Genomic DNA, 22,396 nt, shown 5'->3' on the forward strand with positions numbered 1-22,396 from the left:
GTCACTTCATGTTGAAAGTACAAGGTAGAATGGTATACCAACTGTCTTTTAATGCCTGCCGAAATAGTGAACGCGCCAGTGATCACACCCTTAAAGTCAAAGTTGAAATACCAAGCCTCCTCTTTGCAGCCCTATTTTCCTCCTGCTCCTTGAAAATGGGTGGCGCATTCCTCTGCTTGAGTAACCATGGATGGCAGGCCTGGCCATCCATGGTTACTCAAGCATGGGGTGATATTATTGCATCCGTCATCTGTGCAAAGGAGATACGTTGGCTCTTTTATCTCTGCTTTAGCCGCGTTCGTCACCCCCGCTCGCAAGCTTTTACCTGCGTGCAAAACATGATTCGCGAAAAGATGTTATTAATTTGGACAGTATTCAAAAAATGACAGCGATGGCCAATGGTGTAGAAAGAGGGGAGGATCGAGAACGTCCCCCCCCCCCGATTTTTTTTTTTTCGCCATGGCACATATAGCGCAAACTGACAATTTGCCTGCCTGCTCTCCTTCGAATCAAGCACCCCCTCCCCCTAAAGAAATGAAAAATGTTTCATCCTAAGCCCCTGGCAACTGCAAAATCCAGCTGAGATTGTCGAGATGATTGCTATCGCAATAAAAACAGAATGGCTCTGGCGTGCAAGTTGTCTTAAGTGAATGTATAAGGTGCCACTTGAGCTTTTTTGTGCCCTTCTTTCTAGAGGACACTATAGGGTGTTTTCGGTGTATAGACAGAGTGCCCTAGCCACACAACACACTGCTGCAAAAAGAAAATAAGTTTATTAAACCGTTCAGTTTCAGCACAGAGGGACGAGTGCTGGAGGGGGCTGGCTTTGTGAGACTAGCTAAATGATGTCATGTTACGCCTAGCAATATAATCAGGTGACAAGGAAAAGAACCTTTTTTATCCTTAAAGTCATCTTAGGGAAATTCTGTTGATACTGTGTGGGTCTCTAGCATTGTACTCACAGCATTTCTCTACCATATCTGCTGATATGTATATTTGAAATGTAAGTTCATGGAGTACAATTTTATTCACCTGGTATTTTGCTTATTTTTGGTGGAAATACCTAAATTCAACAAGTTTTTCCAGAATGCTTAACATCCTAATGCGCCTATTTTTACATCAACTGAAATAGGGAGTGCTTCTAAGATGATTGGCTCCATTAAATTTGCAATGAATCTAAATATTTCTAGCTCTTGACATGAGCTCCTAAATATTTATTTATGTCCTTGAATGTATATGCAACTTGGTTCTCCTCCAATGTGAAGCTAGCTACTCTAGATTTTTCCAGATGGGAAAATTTTGCTGCTACAAAGTGTTCCAACATAGAAAATTTGGATGCTCCAAAGTGCTCCAAAATGGAAAATTTTCTGCTCCAAAGTGCTCTAATATGGAAAATTTTTCTGCTTGGATGTGTTCTAACATAGAACATTTTGATGCTCTAAAGGGTTCTAAAATGGTAAATTTGCTACTCCAAAGTGTTTCTACATAGAAAATTTTGCTGCTCCAAAGTGCTCCAATATAGAAAATTTGCTGCTCCAAAATGCTCCAATACAGAAAATTTTGCTGCTCCAAAATGCTCCACATGGAAAATTTTGCTACTCCACAGTGCTCCAAAATGAAAGTACTGCTGCTTCAAAAATTGCTCCAAATCAGAAGACCTTTGTAGTATCACTGCATTTTACATTCTCACTAGATCACGCTTACTTGTCTACTGTAAGCCATTCAGAATAAAGCAGCTCGATTAATCTTTTCATCATACTCACGATTTAAAATTGTTTCATCTTTTAAAGGAGCGGTGAATGTGTCGCTTGCTGTGTGCAGGAAATTTTCTACATTATCTTTTTTGGGCATGCTGTATCACAGTAACACATAATTTGCCCGATCGCATATTTTACCACCATCTCGTGCTTCTCACACCAATCAAGCTCGCAATGTCAACCTTATCTTCGTCTGGATGAAAAATTACAAAACTTTGCTTTTACCTTAATGAAAAAAAATCAAGTGATTTCTCTTCCAGAAGTGCAAATAACTTGAATTTCTTTGTTTAATTCAGCTTTGCTAACATATTTAGAAGGCTGTAAATTTCAGTAACAATTATGCTTAATTCATTGTTTGCTTTTGTTGCAATGCTTGCCTTGTTACTGTCTTCTACGAATTACTCTACCATACCGCTGTATTAACCTGCACTTCTCCTTCACTCATAAAATTCTATTCTGTTTGACATTCACCCCCTACATAGTTCGCTCTTAGAGTACTTGAGTGAATAAATATAACCATTTATCTACATAGTGCTACGGACCTTTGCAGGAGAGTATGAAAGCAGCAGTATGGGAGAGCCGCACCTCAGAATTGGAGCGAACATGCAGTGTCCTCTGGGTGGCTGTGGGCACCACACTACGCCTCATGGCACCTGCAGCACCATTCCTCTGCGAAGAAATCCACCAGCGTCTGTCTGCAGTGTTTGGAGACAAAAACATTGCCAGTATTTGCACAGCTCCTTATCCCACCACTCAGCAGGTAAGCACGCTGATCCAAGCTTTTCTGTCGACATAATTTAATTTTTATTTATTTATTTATTTATTTGCATGTACTGTCAGTCCTTTGAGAAACGATAACAGGAAGGGCAGAAATATGGAAGAATAGTAAGTAAATAGATTACATGTTCATATATATATATATATTAGACTTATGTGTGCTATCAACAGCAAAAGTTTGCAGGATGCGACTGAAGAGTTTGACAGAAGTGCTGGCGTCCTTTCCGATGAGAAAAATTGTTCAGCTTTCTATAAATGGAAAAAGGCCCCAATGTCAACTGGAGCCTTTTCGACAAGTTCCAGCAGCACATGAAAAAGAACTTTCAAGTTCAGTGTTTGGATATTGAATGGTGTGGCCTTCACACAGTGCATAATGCCTACAAAACTGGAATGCATGCAACGGGCTGACCAGTTGACACATATTTGTCCAGCTTATTCTCACTTTTTCATGATGCACCGGCCAAGCGAGAAGATTTTGTTCAAGAGACAGGGAGCAGTGTGCTTCCACTTCCTTTTGTATCTCACTTTTGGATATAGAACACACCCGTACTGCAAAGAGCCTTGGCCACATGGGAGCACTTGAAGCAATACACTGAAGCAGTGAGTGGTCGTAGGCTGGACGTGCCAAAATGCAGAGCATATGAAAACTTCAATGCTTTCCTAAATAACCAGCTTGCACTTGCAAAACTTAACTTTTCCTTGAATGTTGCCATGGTTGTGCAGCCTTTCCTCACTGTTTTTCAGAGTGATTCTCCGAGGACGTTTTTGCTGGCAAAAGAACTTGAAAGTGTTCTGAGGAGCCTTCTGTCAAGGTTTGTATAGGGCTCTGTAATGACTGAAGCCACCAGCATCGCGAAGCTGCTGTGAATTGATGTTAAAGATGCTGCCGTTTACATAGAACCTGAAAAGCTGGATGTTGGGCGTGCAGCTGAGAAGATTTTGAAATGCTGCAAAGCGAGCACCAAGTGTATTCTCGAGTTTAGGTACGAGTGCCAGAAGTTCCTCATGAACATGATCCTGAAAGTCATGGAGAGAAATCCACTGGGATACTCTGTTGTTTGTGGGTTGTCATGTTTCGACCCCACAGAGATGTCCAAGACAGACACATGCCTTGCAAAGATAAAATTGTGCTTAACTGCCTAATCGACAACAAGCTTCTCTCTGAGCACAAACCCGACAAAAGATCATGAACGTCTTGACAGTTTTTTCGTGCAGCTACCGAAGCACGATGCTTCATTTTTCTAGTTATGGGCTGTGCTTAAACTACTTCTTCTGAGCCATGGGCAGGCCTCAGTGGAAAGAGGTGTCAGCATCAACAAGTAGGTTGCGGTCGAGAATTTGGCAGAGCTGTCGTACATTTTTGAAGGAGCTATTTGCGCAGCTGCGAAAAGCCATGGTGGCCTGCAGAATGTCCAATTTAAAAAGAGTTGAAGGTGTTAGTGCGCCAAGCCCGGCATAGGTATGCTGCATACCTAAACGAACTAAAGAAACAAGCACTGTCATAGCAGGCAGCTTCAAAAAGAAAAGAACTCGAGCAAGAGCTTGATGAGATGCATGAAAAGAAGTCAAAGCTTCGAAAAACTATCAAGTGCCTGCTGGAATCTGCAGACCGTTTTTTGGAAGAAGCTGAAGCGAAAAACTATCTTACTTACTTGGCAAACAGCTTTTGTCGAACTACTAAAAAAAAAGGAGCTGGAGATAGCTTCTGTGGAAAAAGAAACCCATGCAAAAACTGTGCTGCTTTCATAAGTCTTGTAAGCAAATAAAATTTTGCTAACACTCCTTGAATTTTGCTATTTTTCATTCTTGAAATTGTTGAAAACTCCTTGTATTTTCAGTCAAATGTTCTGTACGAACACTGCTATTCGTTTGAATATTCGAAGAATTTGAATATTTGTACAAGTCTAATGATTTCTAATCAATTTCGAATCACATTCAAATAGTGTATATCACATATAAAGAAATGCAGGCATATTTATTATGAACTAATTAACCTGCACAATATTTTTTAAGTTAAAATAAGGCCTCTATACAAATGCCCCCTTTTTTTTCATTTAGAGGAAGTCCAAAGAACTTTTAGTAGCTGCATGATTTGATTTTCAGCAAGATGCGAGTGATAGCCTGTAAAACATTTTAAAATTTATTATACTTAGAGCATATAAGCCATCATAACAAGCTTTTAAGCTTAAAAAATAATGAATTGATGTGAGAATAATATGTTAATTTAAAGGGGCCCTGCAGCATTTTTTTAAGTAGCCATGGAATGGATTCACTAAAGGAGCTTATTGCCTCACGAATTCACTGCTGCAAAAATTTAAGAATCCATCCAGTACGAGCAGAGTTGCTAAGATTTATCACGCGCTGCAATTGCATTAGCTCTGTTCATCCCAGCAAAAGTATTGGAAACTAAGCAGGGACGTATGGCATGGGGAAAGAAAATGTGTCACGTGCGCCTCGTGACCCTTGAGCACTTTCCTTTTCTTTTTTTTTTTTTCAACCTTAATGGCAAGCAATGAACAGAAAGCAGAGGTGTAAGGTCCACAAGTTTATTGGCCATTTACTGCTGATCAGACCTTTTAAAGAAATTGTGAAATACAAACTGCTTCTTTGATATGTGTGCCTTCAGCACAAAGCTCTTCATACCAGTTGAGAAGTATTGCGATTTACCATGCATGTGCTTTATTTCAAACATTTGTTTACTGGCTAAGCCTTTTTCCTTGAAGGTCTTAGGGGCTTATTTTTAATTTTTAGGTTGTGAGGAGGATTATATAAGCAGACAAATTTTTCAAATTGTAGTGGGAAAGCAGCAAAAATTTTCCAGTATGGAACTGCAAAAAGTATGAATTAACTGGATGGTGGAGTTTGAATTCAGAGGCTTTTAAATACATTGAATGAATAGAAGGCCAACCAAAAAATTGAATTTTGTTTGAATAAACAGAAAGTATAAATTATCAGTTTAAATTATTGCGAGTGGACTGTATTTAGGCGGACTTGGCATGTTAGCATTTTGTTTTTGGGGCACTCCTGATATGATGAAGGAATCATTGTGGTCCCTTTGAGTTCGTCTTAAAGGGAGTCTACTATACATCCAAAAATATTCAGACTATGAGTGTTGGTTCCAGATAATTATTAGGGAACAAGAAGTTTCAAACTAAAACAAATTGTTTCAGTGTCAACATAGTACAATATAAGCATGACGGCATAAAATGTATTTACCAAGCATATAGGGGTACAATTGGGGGAGACGCTCTAGGTGCCGACCAGTGCGGACGCACGAAGATCGGCTCCTGCTTTCAAGAATGCTTTCCTGTGGTACTCACGAATTTGTCGCCGAGTTTTCAGTCCCATCGTGTGCCTAAGTTCTCAAGAAATCAGCAGATACCACCTTTGTGCTGGTGAGTGGACTTTTAAACCGTTTTTGGGACATTTTTACACGGCAACGCCAGCGGGGGATTTAAGCCCAACCAAGGAGGCGATTGTCGCCGATGCGCCGACCCGGCGCCAACGCGACTCAACGCTCTGCGCGTTCTAGGATCTGCAACTGAGAATGGAATACCAAGTAGATGGAGAGGACATCTCTCCAGAGGATTGCACGGAAGACATGGGTTGGAAGGAAGCCGAAACGAGACGCTCAAGGAATAAGCAAGCCGCGGTTAGCGTTCCTGCTGCCAAGGGTTCGACCAAGGCTGGCGTTGCGGGAGACGCTCGAGCCAGTCATAGTAGGTATGACACCAAGCATACAATCATGCGAGCTGGACGCATGCCGCCACTACCTAAGGACTTCAGCAAAATTGTGCTACGACCACGTGGAGGATTAAATATCTCGAGAATTGGCACTGGAGCCGTGGCAGACGCGATAGTACTGGCGGCCGGGGTCAAAGAGGATGAGGCCATGCAGGACATCATCTGTTCCAACTTGCAGCAGAACATTATGGTGGCAAGCACTCCGGACCAAGACAGAGCTTCAAGATACCTCAAGGTCAAGCAAATTGACATTGGAGGCAAAGTTTTCGAGGTTATGGCGTACGCCACGGCACCCCACGATACTTGTAAAGGAGTGATTCGCGGGATCCCCGTAAGCGATACTCAGGACATTTTGACCCGAAAGATTGTGAACGCGAACAACCCGCTCGCGCTGCAGGCCAAGAGAATCAAGGACACCGGGACAATCATCATAGCGTTCGAAGGTCACAAGGTGCCCAGATTCGTGAGATATGGACCTTCACTTTTGCAGTGCTCCCTTTACCGCAAGAACATCGATATTTGTTACGTCTGTGGAAAGCTGGGACATTGGTCTGACGTCTGTCCGAACCCAGCTGAAACAATCTGCAGAGGCTGCGAGATCAAGAACCCAGATAGCCTGCACCAGTGCAATCCAAGATGCAGGCTGTGCGACGGTCACCATCCCACGGCAGACAAGGAGTGCAAGAACAGGTTCTTAGTGCCATACGTCGTCAGATGCAGACGTTGGGAAAGATCGCGAGCAGCCGCAGAAACCCGGGACGCATCAATCACATCGAGTCCAGACATCAACGACAAGCAGCTTGTTCCAGCCTACGGGACCCAGAGCATCCAGACTACACAAGAACAGGAAAGGCGGCCCCACTCCAGGGGGAGGTCGCGTTCCAGAAGAGGTTCTAGACCCAAAGCCCGCTCCCAATCACGGGGGCGCTCGAGTTCTCAAGGTCACCATCAGGGTCGGGATCAGCCTGGGCGGCACCCGAATGGCCAGCTGCCTGGCGTTCAGTTCGAGATCACGGCTTCACACCCGGGGAGGACGCCTGCAGTTACTTCGAAAGGCAGCTGGGCTGAGCGAGTGCGTAACGGCGGGGCAGAGGTGATGACAGGTAAGCTGCCAGAGCATGATAGAATTTCACAGCTAGAGCAAGAAAACGCGAGACTTACAAAATCGAATGAGAGGCTATCAGCTGAGTTAAAAGAAATAAAAATTCTTCTCACTAAGCTAACCAGCGCGCTATCTTCACAGCCAATGCCTCAGCCAGTTGATGTCCCTGTGGCTGAAAATGTGGGGGACTCGAGAACCACAAAAAAGAGGGCAGTCATGGCAGAACACGTGGAAGCCAACCAAACGACCATGTCAGATATGAAAGAGGTGTTTGACACGCTCAGCAAAGTAGTAGCCAATCTTAGCGAGCAGATGGGTAGGCTACAATCAAGCGTGGCGGCACTGGAAGAGCGTATGACTTTGCGCATTACAAAGGTCGAAGCATATCTGCACAACACAGCAAGGCCTCCTCATGCACCAAGCTCACCCCTTCGGCCACCAATACTAGTGGTACCAAACCTGTCGACAGGTGCAGCATCAGGCTCTGGCCGCCCATGTAATAACCATGATGGCAGCGCTACGTGAAGCATTTTGTATCTGGCAATGGAACTGTAGAGGTTACCTTAAAAAGAAGGCAACCCTGCAGCAGTATATCAGGAGCAGCCAAGAAAAGCCTCATATTATATTATTACAAGAGACCCTTTCACCGCAAGCAACGTTGCCTGGATTCCGGCCTGTAATAGGGGATACTGAAGGGAGGGGAGTCTGCACCTTCGTATGCAACAAACTAACGCACGTAACCCACGACCTCAAGATAGAAGCAGGCCGGTTGGAACACGTCTTGGTAGAGATCGTGCCGGGTACCAGCAACCGTCAGAGCATTTTCATTCTTAATATATACAGCAGTCCAAAGGAACAAAAGCAAGGGTTCAAGACGGTTCTAAAGAAATCTGTTAATATCGCCGGGGAATGTCCACTCGTCATAGCAGGTGATTTCAACGCCCCTCATCATACATGGGGTTACAAGTACAACACTGGGAAAGGAAATCGACTTTGGCAAAGTGCCAGTGAACTTAATCTCACCCTAATCACAGACCCCAGCCTACCAACAAGGCTTGGTACATCTTGCTGCAGGAATTCCACCCCGGACCTTACATTTGTTAGGAACATCAAGAAGGCCCAGTGGATGAACCTTGCTGTAGACCTAGGGAGTGACCACTGCATTCTTGCCACTACCTTCTCCGTGGAGTGTAAAAAGCAGAGAGAATTCCACTTCACAGACTGGGATAAGTTCAGGAAGATAAGGATGGAAAGGGAACAAGATGGCCACAGACAAGGCTTGGAGTAGTGGGTCAAACAGATTGAAGATGACATCAAATCCGTCTCCTCCACCATTACTACAGATTTTCCAGTTGAAAGAATGGATAGCCGGCTCGCTCATCTTCTTGAGGCAAAGCAAGCACTACTGAATCGTTGGAAGGGTCAGCGCCTGAACCGAAGACTGAGGAAGAAGATAGCTGAGCTAAACAGATCAGTCGAGGAACATTGTCGCGCACTATCTAGGCAGCAATGGGATGAAATCTGCAACTCCGTCGATGGTCAGATGCGCAATGGCAAGACATGGAATATGTTAAAGCATCTCCTCAAGGAAAACACCACCAAAACAAATCAAGCACTTATCAACATTTCTAGAAGAAAACAAACTTATTGACCCCAGGCAACACGGCTTCCGAAAAGGTCTATCTACCGTAACACAACTATTAGAAACAGTACATGAACTCGCCAAAACCCTTGACAGGCAAGGTCAAACAGATATTATTTTTCTAGATTTTGAAAAAGCGTACGATCGCGTGTCGCACCAAAAGCTGCTCTTAAAAGTTCAACCCATACTGAAGAACGATACACTTCTGTCATGGATAAAAAATTACTTAAATTTAAGACGACAATGTGTAACAATTGATGGTACGTGCTCTCCAGCAGAGACAGTTATATCCGGTATACCTCAAGGTTCGGTGCTTGGGCCACTTTTCTTTCTTGTGTTCATTAATGACATAGTACAGGATATACCAGTAAAAATTAGACTATTCGCAGATGACTGCATCCTCTATCATGAAGTTCAAAGCCGCTGCGACCAAGTTCTTTTGAATTCTTCTTTAGCGAAAATACAAACTTGGTGTTCAACGTGGCAAATGAGTGTTAACAAGGCTAAAACGGTAGCCATGTCAATAACGCGTAAACAGCATCCCCTAAGCTTTCCATATTCCATAGATAATCACACTCTTTCCGTTGTAGAAAGGTACAAATATTTAGGCGTAATTATTACCTCGGACCTTAGATGGAATGAACATATTTCGTATATTACAAATAAAGCCATGCGTAAACTTGGATACCTTCGAAGGTCATTGCGAAAATCAACCAAGGAAATAAAGTTACTGGCTTACAAAACTTTCATTAGGCCCTCCCTCGAATATGCATCAGTTATATGGGATCCGTACACAAAAAACAACATTGATAAACTAGAACTCGTTCAAAGGAAGGGCATCAGGTTTGTTCATAATTGCTATCGCTGGCAAGTATCTGTAACTTCAATCTTGGAAGAATCAGAGCTGGATACATTGCAAAAGAGACGTCAGCTTGAACGGCTCAAGTTTTTGTACTCCCTTTATCATGATAAGCTGGCAATAGACAAGAGTAATTTTATCGACCTGGTTGGTAAGCGCTCGACGCGATCACACCACACGAAAAAGATAAAGGATTTTAGCTGTAAAACAGACACATTCAAAAACTCCTTTTTTCCGAGAACAACGCGTGAATGGAATCGACTTCCATCCAATGTAATTGATTGTACTACACTAAATTCTTTTGCTAAAGCATTGTCAGATTATCTGTAATTTTTTCGGTATCTTGGTCGTCACTCCGCTTTCCTAGTATCGCGACTTCTGCAAACTGATATGTGATTGTGAAACAATAATGTTGTTCTGATGTTTTTTTTTCCTTTTTTGTTGTTGATGTTGCGTGTGTCACATTGTAGCTCTGTTTTGTTTAGCGGTGCACCTCGGTCCAGATTTCTCCTGCTCTTTTCAGTCATGTCTTGTATATTATTAATAGTTTTTATCAGTGTGGGTCTGGCTTGGTACCAAACAAGTTGTTAAAAGTACCTGCTGTCACTTTGTTGATTGCGTAATTGTATATTTTTTGTTTTTATTTTGTTCCCGCTCATTGTTGCGGCTGTTTTGTGGACGTATTTGCGTATGTTCTCGCATTCTTTTATTTGTTCTGCCCGCTCCTGCCAAAGGCCTTTTTTAAAGGCTGGCAGTAAATCTGAAAATAAATAAATAAATAAATAAAAAGCATGTTATCGCTCGAATTTTGCATAAAGAGATAGGGCGCACTACAGAACAGCAAGTTGTGCAGCGGCTCGTGCATAAGTACCTCCCAATCAAAAGAGGATTGGCACCACCAAGTAGACAGTACCAGGGCACGCCAAATCCAGGTCTTGAGGGGGACTTTAACATCAAGGAGGTCAGAAGAGCCTTGCATGATCTGAACGGCAGGTCGGCCCCTGGCCCGGACGGTATATCAAACAAGGCCCTACGCAACCTTGATGACGATTCAATTGAAACCCTGAAGGATACGATCAATTCAGCATGGAAAGAAGGCAGGGTGCCAGAGCAGTGGAAGCTGGCCAGCACGATCCTTATTCCTAAGCCAGGAAAGCCCCCTAACTTGGACAACATGAGGCCAATATCATTGACATCATGTATCGGCAAGGTTGCAGAACATGCCACACTGCACAGGATAAACAAGTACTTGGAAGATAACGACATATATACACACAATATGGTTGGATTCAGGGCAGGGCTATCCACACAAGATGCATTGAAGCTTATCAAACACCAGGTCATTGACAATGAAACCAGAGACGTGAGAGCCATTCTGTGCCTAGATCTAAAAAAAGCGTTTGACAACATCCACCACTCATTCATACTCGAAGCAATTTCCAAGCTTGGTCTAGGGAAAGCCTTCTATGACTACGTATGGTCCTTTCTTACAGATCGGAAAGCCATGATGAAGATTGCAAATATTGAGACCGCAGCAATCGAACTAGAAGCAAGGGGCACGCCACAAGGGACAGTGATTTCACCAATGCTGTTCAACATTGCCATGATTGGACTGTCAAAGAAATTATCGAGCATTGAAGGATTGAAGCACAGCATCTACGCAGATGACATTACTATCTGGTGCACAGGTGGAAGCGAGGGGCAGATTGAGAGCGCTCTGCAAGAGGCGATTGACACCGTAGAAGACTACTTTCGCCCTTCCGGGCTCAAGTGCTCCTCGAGTAAGTCAGAACTTTTGCTTTATCGGACTGCACGCCGGGGACCGAGGCCCAGGGGATGGAAGCCGTTAAACCAGATAGACATCCACCTCCGTACAAATCAAAGGGATGCCATTCAGAGGGTCGACTCCATCAAAGTCCTGGGAATGCTGATAGAGTCTACCAGCGCCAACAGCAAATCTATAGCCAAGTTAACTCGGAAAACAGACAGTGCGGTGCACCTCATACGCAGAGTGGCCAACAAAAGAAATGGAATCAAGGAAGACAACCTCATCAGGTTGATGCATGCGTTTGTTCTAAGTCACTTTTAATACGAGGCAGCAATGCACAACTGGTCAAGAGCAGAGTCCGAGACACTGAATGTGCTCCTCAGGAAAATTATCAAGAAGGTCCTGGACCTACCCATACATACCAGCACCGAGCGTCTGCTTGAGCTTGGCATACACAACACGCTCGAAAAAATAGCAGAAGCCCAAGAGAGAGCACAGTTTGCAAGGTTATCTACAACAAGGTCGGGGAGAATGATCCTGCAGTAGCTGGGCCAACACGCAATAGCAATCAGACGCAATTACAATGATATCCCTGACAACATCTGGGAGACTATCACAGTATCTCCTATACCGAGAAACATGCATCCAGAACACAACGTCGGAAGAAGAGTAGCGAGGGCCAGGACTATACTTCGTCAAGTCTCAAACGAGGAACGAGGGGTCGTATTTGTTGACGCGGCTTCCTACGCCAATGGGAAAGCGTTTGTGGCAGTGGTAGTCGATGGGGCTGGCCATGTCGTCAACTCAGCGACGGTCAGGACGAAAGACCCAATCATTGCGGAACAAGTGGCCATCGCCTTAGCACTCAAGATGGATAACATTGAAGTCGTCTACAGTGATTTCATGTCAGCACTACGGGCGTTCGCCAAGGGGACGGTCTGTGAACAAACGCTGAAAATACTGCAAGGCAAAAACATAACACATCATCTTCTGAGTTGGTTCCCAGCTCACCTTGGACAAATCAACGATTCCCCTCCCAATCTCAACAAAGCAGCACACGAGGTGGCGCGAGAACTCTCCAACCGCGCCTCCCCGGGGATGCGTTCTACCGGTGAAGGGGATAACCGGGAAATTCTTACAACATATAACGAGCTCACTAAACATTTTTACCTGTCTAGAAGGATTTTCCCTCCACCTCACAAAAATCTAACCTGGCACCAAGCACTTACATTAAGGCTTTTGCAAACGCGGATGTACCCTACTTTGAAAATGTTGCACATCATGTACCCTGACCTATACCCAAGTAATCTTTGTCCACATTGTGGGGAAATAGCTTCATTAGAACACATGCTCTGGCAGTGCACCAAATTCGCTCATTTATCGCACATCACCTCTGCCAGATGGGAGGCGGCAATCCGCAGCTCGTCCTTGGCAGATCAGCTCTGGGCTGTCCACCAAGCCCGCGAGGCGGCTGAGGAGCTTGGCATCTCAGTCCTCACGTGGGAGCTGCCCGCAACACAGTGATCTGTGTTTTGGAGGACCAAATAAAAGTTTATCCAATCCAATCCAGGGGTACAATTCTTCAGTGTGTAGCTGGTGTACACTGAAAATACTATTGTAGATATCCAAATTATGCCATAACTGCGAACAGCATAAAAGTACAAAATATAGATTCAAGATACGGGGGACTATTAGTTATGTCTGCAATGCTAGCAAATGTTTTTCTATGGAGCAAATGAATACATCACTAGAGCACAGGTGCTAATATCATTTCACTCTCTTATGGTCAAGAGAAAGAATGAATTTTCAAAACAGTCAGTGCAAAATCAAATGGCATTCCTTGAGTGTTTGTGTCTGGTTATGTCGTGATGGCCATGTCTCGCATCTGGCAATGTACCTGGAGACATCACTGTTGAAGTGGCTATGCAAAAGCTCATAGAAAAACTTAGAATGGGCTAATACAGCTCTATTTTGTATTGTTCAAATCCTGACACTTTTGAGTAGTTCGAAGGATGAGTCAGCTAACCTATACATATATATATATATATATATACCTCAGCGCTTTCCTTTGAATGGCTTCTAGTTTTTTTTATTAGTTCCTTAGTGTATCGGGACCAAATAACATTTGAATACTCGAGGACAGACCTGACAAAGATTTTACATGCTAGCATTTTTATATTGGGTGGAGCCAGTTTGAGGTGTCGCCTAACAAAGAAAGGCGCTTCAATGCAGTGGATGTTAAGTTGTTAATATGGGAGTCCTATCTGAAATTATGTGTTATTGTTAATCCAAGGTTTTTGTGTTCAATGCTCCAGCAGGATGGCATTGACTGTACACGAAAAGTTTGAGACATTTTTTTTCCAGACTATTGATAGCACAGCAGATTTTTTAGTTTTTATGGTCATCTGCCATGTACACAGCACACCAGTTAGCCACTGTTTTTAAGTCATTATTTAATGTCTCGTGGTCATCATAAATTCTTGTCATAATATTTGTCATCTCAGTTTTAAATGATCGTTTTGATTATGACAGTGATTATTTGCGAGTGCATAGACTAATTGTTTTTCTGCACTTAATAAGTACAGTATTTCAAACCAGAAGAACTAGAAGATTAGATTAGCCTCTGTTTCTATGATGGTAAAACTATTGCATTTAGCAGAGGTGCGTCTAGTAATTTTTGTACGGAGCTCCATGTTCTGAGAACCTGAAAGAAGCTCTTGTGTTCTGAGCTCACGTAACCATTACTGACTGGTTTCATCTAATAAAAGTCAGTCATTGTCCACATAACACTTATAATGTTCAAGAATAAATTAAGTTTCATTTTCTCGTGCTGTTATTGTGGTTTCTACATACAATATGACTAGCAGTAGACAAAGGCTCAGTTGCGGGAAGGTGAACACACATCACCTCCTTCTAAGGATGCCTGTGTCAGCAGGTGTTTACGAACCAGATTTCTTTGGCTTCACATAGACGTGTCATATCCTTCTCTTTTTCATATAGTACTTCATCTGTTAGTATGACGTCTAACCTTAGAATATTCTGTCCCTTCTGCGATTCCTGCAGGTCCTGTAGCATCCCATCATTTAGCCTCATGGTCTGTAGTTAGCATTGCTACCAATATCGAATACACTTTTGCTATGGCCACTGTGTCAATTTATACTGATGTGCTGCACTAGCTGTAGCAGCACCGGCTGCTAGAGCCACCTACTGCTGTTAGCCGAAGGTTTTCATTCCCCTGACGGCTCTCCACGATTTGGCATTCACCAACCGCTTACATCAAGTCTGCATATATGCTGGCCTGTGTGTCCCTATTCACTGTTGTTGGCAGTTGTTTTTCTGAAGTCGGTTGAACTATACTTAACCCTTACAGAGTTCTGAACTGTAAATGAAAATATTTTCCCGTAACATGAATATAATGGCCTCAAACTGTACCCAACTGCAATTTTTCAGGTTTAATAGTGTACAAACAGGTGCCTATTTTGAAATCAGGCATTTATAGGCACTTATGGGGATGATGATCATCATTATAGTGGGCAAATATAGACACTCCAAAAATGCTGTGCAAGCCCTTCTTAACCCTTATTTCAGGCTCGTGTATTGAAGTGTTTTGATAAGGTATAGTTGCACATGGGACAAATCCTCGAGGCAGAAGCGAAGATTGCGGATCATGTGACAAATTGAAGTTCTTGTTCATGATCTGCAATCTTTGGTATATGACATCAGAGTTAATGCAATATCCAGGCCATGACATCGTAGGTAACGGGAACCTTTTGACTGACAAGACAAACTACGAATCTCCCTACTGGGAGGGACATGGCTGAATTTCGGGCAGGTGTTTGGCCACATTGTTGCTTTTTATTCTGCAGAGCGTGGAGGTGCACTGCTGGTTTCCTTGTTAGCAGCTGGTGGAACAAGTAGTACAAGCCGCCAGAGTTGTCTGGTAACGCTGGTTTCTCCCTCTGTGCGCAAGGGACATTTGTGGAGAATTCTTTTTGCAAGTTATCCCTCGAGGATTTGTCCCTCATGGAATACACCCATAGGGGGACGCAAGGAAGAAAATAGGCATTTTCCTGCGATCTGGTCTCTAGCCATAACTATTCTTCTCTTACTAACAATTATAGTTCTAGCTGGCACTGCATTTATAAAACTCATTTGTCACCAGTGTTTACATTTGGAAAAAAAAAAAGCTCTCTGCACCCCACAACACATATATTAAGAAAGACGACCTATTTAAAAGGCTCAGCATCATCGATTTCACAACATTGCCTTCATTGCACACCAATACGGTATGGAACGAAGAACTTTATTTAAAGCATCATGAGAAGGGCCTGCACGGGGCGTGCACGTGGGGACCTAGCTTAACCGGTGCACTGCAGATTGTCTGGACAGCCCAGAGCGGTGGTCGGTGATACCTGGTGCTCAGAGCCAGTGTGGCCCTCCAGGATTTGGCACTATTTTTTCATCGGCAGTAGGTACCCGAAAGCCCAAATGGCTACTATGCTGAACCCACACGATATGCTAGAACTTCCAAGTAAATTGTGTTCAAAGGTGCTGTATGTGCAGGCAACACACCTGCTTTCTATACACACCAGTTTCCCTCATTAGTATGTTATTTTTCATGAACGTCACCAAAGTGCTGTTGCATCATCCAGCCATGTAGCCATTACACTGAACAGAAAGGTAGCCGGCCTTCCACCCTGTGGTTGTGCAAGCTGTACTTTTAAAGAAACTTATTACCCGCAAGATAGATAGACAGACATGAATTTCAATCCTTGTGCTGCTCTTGGTGATGTTAATGTGGACAGCCAGGCTGTTTAACTCTTTTGTTACCATGCCTATTCAAATTGATCAGCAGTGATTGAGGTTTTGGGTTATATCAATTTTGACATATTGAATTTGTTTCTTATGCTCTGAGCACTTTCTGGTAGTTAGTACAGGCACTCGGCTTTCAGAATTAATTTGAATTTGCCCGTTTTGGCAAGATAGTAGCTTTTGACAGTAATTTGTGCGAACCAATGTTGGTGTGTTGTTGGGAATATGCACTTGGCTCATGAACTTGACAGAAGTGCATGCCCCTCGTGGTTATGCTATGGTAACATGGAAACTATGTAATAAAAAGAACTTTTGGAGGTCAAATATCAAACTACGGAGTCAGCTTCGAAATCTGACAGTGTTGAGCAGTAATAGTTGAAAGAAACTGATGCCATCTATTCAATAGAGAGCTGTTGCTAGGAGTCGGGGAAAATTTTATTTAAAAAAAAATATTCGCAAAGGTCCGTCGCATGTATTAAGTGTGGAGGTGACCTTCTCAGCCAGTTCCCAGCAGCTTTGGTTTCACTTTTACCGTTATATCAGACACAGGCTCGCATCGAGTGTCACTAGTCGTTTCTGTCGCGGCGGCATCATGCGCTCATGTATACGCACCTGCGCTGCAAAACGAACGCTAAGCTTGTGTGGAAGGCGTAGCACAGTCATAGCGAAAGCTAGAAGAGCAGCCTTTCAGAGGCTTTTTTAAGCACTCATTCGATGACTGCTACGAGCACACTTGCTTGATACCCCCTACAGCATTAACAATAAAAATTTTGTGTAGTAGGCTGGCATTCACTACGCTATTTTTCGTCATTCTTCTGAGAAGCGTGGTAACCGCTGAACATTTGCAAGGAATTTCGTGCTAATTGTTGATGCAGTGGCTGACAACAATAAGGAATTATGGCAGAAGTGGGTATGTGCAGCAGTTAATAGGGAACAAGAACAAGCTTTTGTAATGAATTGGAGCATTGGACGGCCCACTCGTTACGCTATTCGCATTGTGCGATGACTGGTTGTTTTTTCGCTATTTTAATACGCTTTATAAGTCGTATTAACTTGATTACTTTCCCGACATCAAGCCTGCCTAAGGCAAGTTTGCCAACAAGTCCCAAGCACCGGTGTGGCTCAGTGGTAGAATACTGGTCTGGCACTCAGCGGACCCGAGTTCGAGCCGCACTATGTCATTGGTACTAGTTTTTTTTTTCTGATTTCGTGCATTGTGATTACAAACACCGGCAGCGGCAGACAACTACGGCAGTGCGTGACCAAATTTATGATCTCATAACAGCTCACTCTAAAACACCCATCACTCGAAACTGTTTCGCAGTCACACCTGAATTGAGTGAGGACGAGTTTTGAATCAGAGGATAACAGCACTTGAGCTTCAAGTTTTATTGCAATGACGTTTTGTGTCAGCCTGAGACATCCGCAGCAGTTCATGGGTTTGTTTTGTTTGTGGCATCAAGTTGTCTCCTCTGCCACAAATGCGTAGCTGCTGACTTTTGTGCAGAATTCAATAGACGAGAGCACGCCTATCTCGCACCCAGGCGCCTTCAGCGGTATACCCTTGCTCCCAGAGACGCCATAATTTGTTTGCAACTGCCAAGGCGCGCTTCGCTAGCATGGCATGCAGTGTCTGTGGGAGTTTAAAATGCAAAAAAGCACCTGCTCACGCTGCACCCGCTTGTAAAATGTCATCTGGGCACCACTGCACTGTCATCTGATGCGACAACAACCAGCGCAAGAGGAAGATATTGCTGAGCACTGCTTGTAAAGTTCAGAGCACATCGTGGGAGTTGTGCCGGGGCGTTGTTTTGCGATTGCACAGATTTCCGTCCACAACAAAAAACGCTGAGCTTGGCCGCCCTATAGGATATAATCCCAATCAGCAGGAACATCTACGAGCCCAGTGAAGTGTTTCGTGCAGTATGCCTGTAGTATGCGGCACAAAACTATTGCCGTACTCTTTCGCAGGCCGCATGTCAATAATAGGATATGCGTATTACGACTCGCGTGTGGATGCACAAGCTGCGTATGTGTAGTACAACTGTGGTGGCCTACCATCGCGATAAAAAGAGATGTGAACGGCACAGGAAGCATGGCTTTCGACTTGGTCGAACTGTGTCATGCCTTGACTGTCACTAGGCGAATCTACATGTGCTTTCGGCCGGCATCGCCGTAGCATTTTAAAATCTTGTTCTGGCTGGCACGTTTGCACCGCGTGTGTGTTCCGAGTGCTTGGCAGGACTAGCAATGTATACACATGCGATGCATGAGCGTAAATTGGAGTCAGATTCTAGTGCTACGCTAATGCCGGCTTTTAGCACAAATTCTGCCTTGTCACAGCCAAGGCATGCCGCAGTTAATGCTGTTCGTGTTTTTTACAGCAGGATAATACGTACCTGATGAAGTTGCTTCCACAGTCTGCAATGCACGTGCTGCAGACATTCCGGACTGTCGAGAACGGTCTCCTCGACGTTTCACATGAAATCAGTATCAAATTCCAGCACAGGAACAACGCGAAACACGATTACAGCCGCACTCACGTTGTGAAGTTTCGCGTTTGATTTGCAGGGTGTCTGCTCGCATGGCAGTTAAAAGTGTTGCTTTTCCGCGCTTGCAACGGATGGCTCCACGCGCTTTTCTATATGGCAGCAAGCACTCAGCTCGCTGTGTTCTGGTGTATAGCTACTTTGGTTATGAGCGATGTCCACATGTCGCTGGAACGCGGTGTGCTGGTACCGGCTGCAGAGTTTCTCGTGACAACAAGAAGGCCACAGGGGAACATCTTAATGCGTAATATAGAGCTGCACGAAACATTTTGGGACTTCATATGATATTATTCTTTTTTTTATTACGATGTGCGAAAATGCAAAAATATGCTTGGATGCATATATTGAAACGCCAACCTCTGCAGGGTGAGGTGGCTCATAGAAAGAAGGAACGCTAGACAAAATAATTTTATTGGACATCTTATTTATAGAGGGATTATTCACATCATCGGCATCCATTTATATTGGAACACCTGCCGTATCTTATTGAAAAAAAAAAGAATATTCACTGAGAAAAATGTAAGAGTTCACTTGTGTCTTACGAAAAATCAAGCAATGCTTCACCTCATGGCAGGAGCAATGAAGCAGCACCTCGGTTCCTATTTTCTTTGCACATGTTATTAGAGATGTTTTTACAACATCAATTATTATTTTATACTGTTCCGTGGTCATTTATCTTCAAAGTATATATTCTGAATTTTCTTTGTTTTGAATATTATTGCATATATAATGTTTTTATTTGGATAGCTATTATATGGACACTCTCTGCTGGATTTTGTCACCGGCGTCGATCTTGGTGTGGGCGTCGCCGTCACTCACCGTATATGTATATGTATCTGTATATATTAAAACACAAGAAAGAAAGAAAAATCCAGAAAAAGAGTCCGGCGCGCAGAATTGAATGTGGGATATCTGCATCGTGAATGCGAGGGATTGACCACTGAGCCACTGAGAAGCACCTTCTTCAATGTTCAAACGGCAAGCTATTTAAATCTACCACTTACCGCTCTTGGGGGGCATCTCGAATTGGGGGGGAACTATAGTGTTTTCAGCATTATCGGCAAGATGGCGCAATCAGCGTGCGATGGCTCTCATCTCTAACGCGTACTTTGGCCTGCGGAGAAAAGAAGAGTGGTCGATCTTTCGTGCGCCCTTATCTTTCGGTGAGGAGGATCATACGTCTTGGCTGGTGTTGGGCTTGCAATGGAACGACTCTGTTGCAGTTACGGGGTTCACAAAGGTTACTGCGATCGTTGCACAGCCTTTGTTAGCGAAAAGGACACGCTTTTTAGAAACAGCAAAGTAACAACTGCGACGCTTATTTGCGTTCATCTCTACCTGTAAGTACCTTTGTGCATCATTTGTACGTGAGAAGCACGCGGCACGTTTCGATCTGCTTGCCATTCTGGCCGTGAGCTTCCAATTTGTTGCTATCACATTCATTGCTTCGCCTTTGTGGCAAAGCTGTGCTTTTTGTATTGCACTGTTTACCAACTGGCAACCAAAAATTACCTAAGCTTTGAATATTGTTATTCATTTCGAAATGTTTTTTGTTGCTCTACAACATATGTATTCAGAAAGTATTTAGAAAGGGCATTTCATTGTGCAAAATTTGGTATGCTGTAAGACGTGTGGGAATACTTATGAAACTGGCAAAAACCATCTTCTCAAGACAAATGATAAAATTACTATTTTCGCATGGTAACGAAAGAGTTAACTGAATGATTCTGTGTTTCCTCTGGAACATGTTTAATAACAACGAAAGAATTAATGTATTGTAGCTCCTTGAAGAAATGAACAAAATTTATTTCTCTATGTATTTGAAAATTGTCCCTCCTACTCTTTTATGTGAACAATGTATTGCCACCTCAAGATGGAAGGCTAAATCTGCTGAATGGGAAAAATTGCTAAATCTCACTCGTATTTCTTGACATGTCTTCATTAAGCATAGACACGTGTTTTCAGTATTGACTACCTTCTTAACTAATGCTGTCTCGCAGTGTATGCTGTCTCGCAGAATATGGCTTGCAAACACAATATTTGGTGCTCGAGTGACGAGGGATTGCAAGAAGCAGAACACAGGGTGGATGCATCCCTCTGCCTTGTTAGTTCTAAGTGAGTAAAGAAGTCCCAAGGCACTACAGTAAAACCCCGTTAATATGTACCTGCCGGGGACGACGACATAACTACGCACTAAACGTACTACGCATTGACCATCATCTACAAATTTGCATCTCCTGACATGCACTATTGCTACCAACAAAGGAAGAAACTCAGTGCCACCGGAAATATTGCCTTAAGTGCCCACCGCGAAGCCATTTAGTTTTTTTTGCCTAAGTACAGAAAAATGCCTGACTCTCGCACAACCACCTGATAGCACGTGCTGGTGACACCGATGAGTATTTCGAAACAACAGCAAGATCCAGGGTACGCAGCCTGGTACAGTGATAGAACGGAAACAATGGGCTCTCCGTGATGCAGTTGTTTCGTGGTCTGCTTCTAAGCAAGAATTTATGCAGTTTTCTTTTTTAAAATGCAGTACAGTGGTGGAGCCAAATCGTTTACTGCATGGCTAGTTGCGTGCAGTGCTAAACTCACTCTGCGCACACCGTGACTGCCGATCCGCTTGCTGTCGAGTACACAGTCTCCGCTTCAGGCCATGCACAGATTCGACGAGTAGCCTGCTGGGATAACATGGTGACAAAGAGCTTTCCGCCATCAATGTGCTCTCCACGATACTCTAGCGGTCCTGGCAGCAGACTGAGGTGCATTTGGGCTGTCGCTTAATAAAAGTATGCAACATGGTATCAATGGCGCTACGCTCGCTGTACGATGTGCGTGTTGGCATAATACAGCAAGGTTTCTAGGTGCCCGCGACCTGCCTCACAGTGGTACACAACAAAATAACCGCAATCTGCAAATAGTAAGAAATTGTCATGCACTTATTTTATTGCACTTCCAACAAACTTAGCTGCAAAAAAGTCCGTAATCGGACGCTGGTCCATCTTCTTAATGCGAATGATGGCTCGCCCAGCTGCGACCACAATGTTCAAGCCATCTTCTCCGCCCTCGTGAGTGCCGAAGTAGTGGCGCAGTACGTCCACTGCATCCAATGCCTCCGACGTTGCCGGCACGTTGGTCTCCCGCACTGTGGTCTCCCGTTCATCGACAGAGTAATCGTCACTGTTCTCATTCAGATCGTTGACACTGTGCACAATGTTGTCATCGGGGAGCCGTTCTGTTGCCACCACTTCCGAGTCTGCACTCACATAGTCTTAGAATGACTCGCTGTCGGGCACGACACTGGTGTCATGAAGTGCCGTTCATGATGCCGAGACTTCGTTTGATGTGGCAAAACCGTCCAGCGCAGTAGGCTCGTCTGATGA

General features: G+C 43.8%; 1 protein-coding gene across 12 annotated transcripts in view; it reads left to right on the plus strand.

Moving 5' to 3' along the window:
* Positions 1-22,396, plus strand: part of LOC119160723 (valine--tRNA ligase, mitochondrial) — a 622,168-nt gene that overhangs the window by 484,641 nt on the left and 115,131 nt on the right. For all 12 annotated transcript variants that reach the window (XM_075881124.1, XM_075881123.1, XM_075881132.1 and 9 more), the window contains one exon: positions 2,308-2,517. In XM_075881124.1, the coding sequence (XP_075737239.1) occupies positions 2,308-2,517 (210 nt within the window). The remainder of the gene's footprint in view (positions 1-2,307; positions 2,518-22,396) is intronic.

Source organism: Rhipicephalus microplus, chromosome X, assembly GCF_043290135.1.
Source record: "Rhipicephalus microplus isolate Deutch F79 chromosome X, USDA_Rmic, whole genome shotgun sequence".
NCBI classification, from domain to species: domain Eukaryota; kingdom Metazoa; phylum Arthropoda; class Arachnida; order Ixodida; family Ixodidae; genus Rhipicephalus; species Rhipicephalus microplus.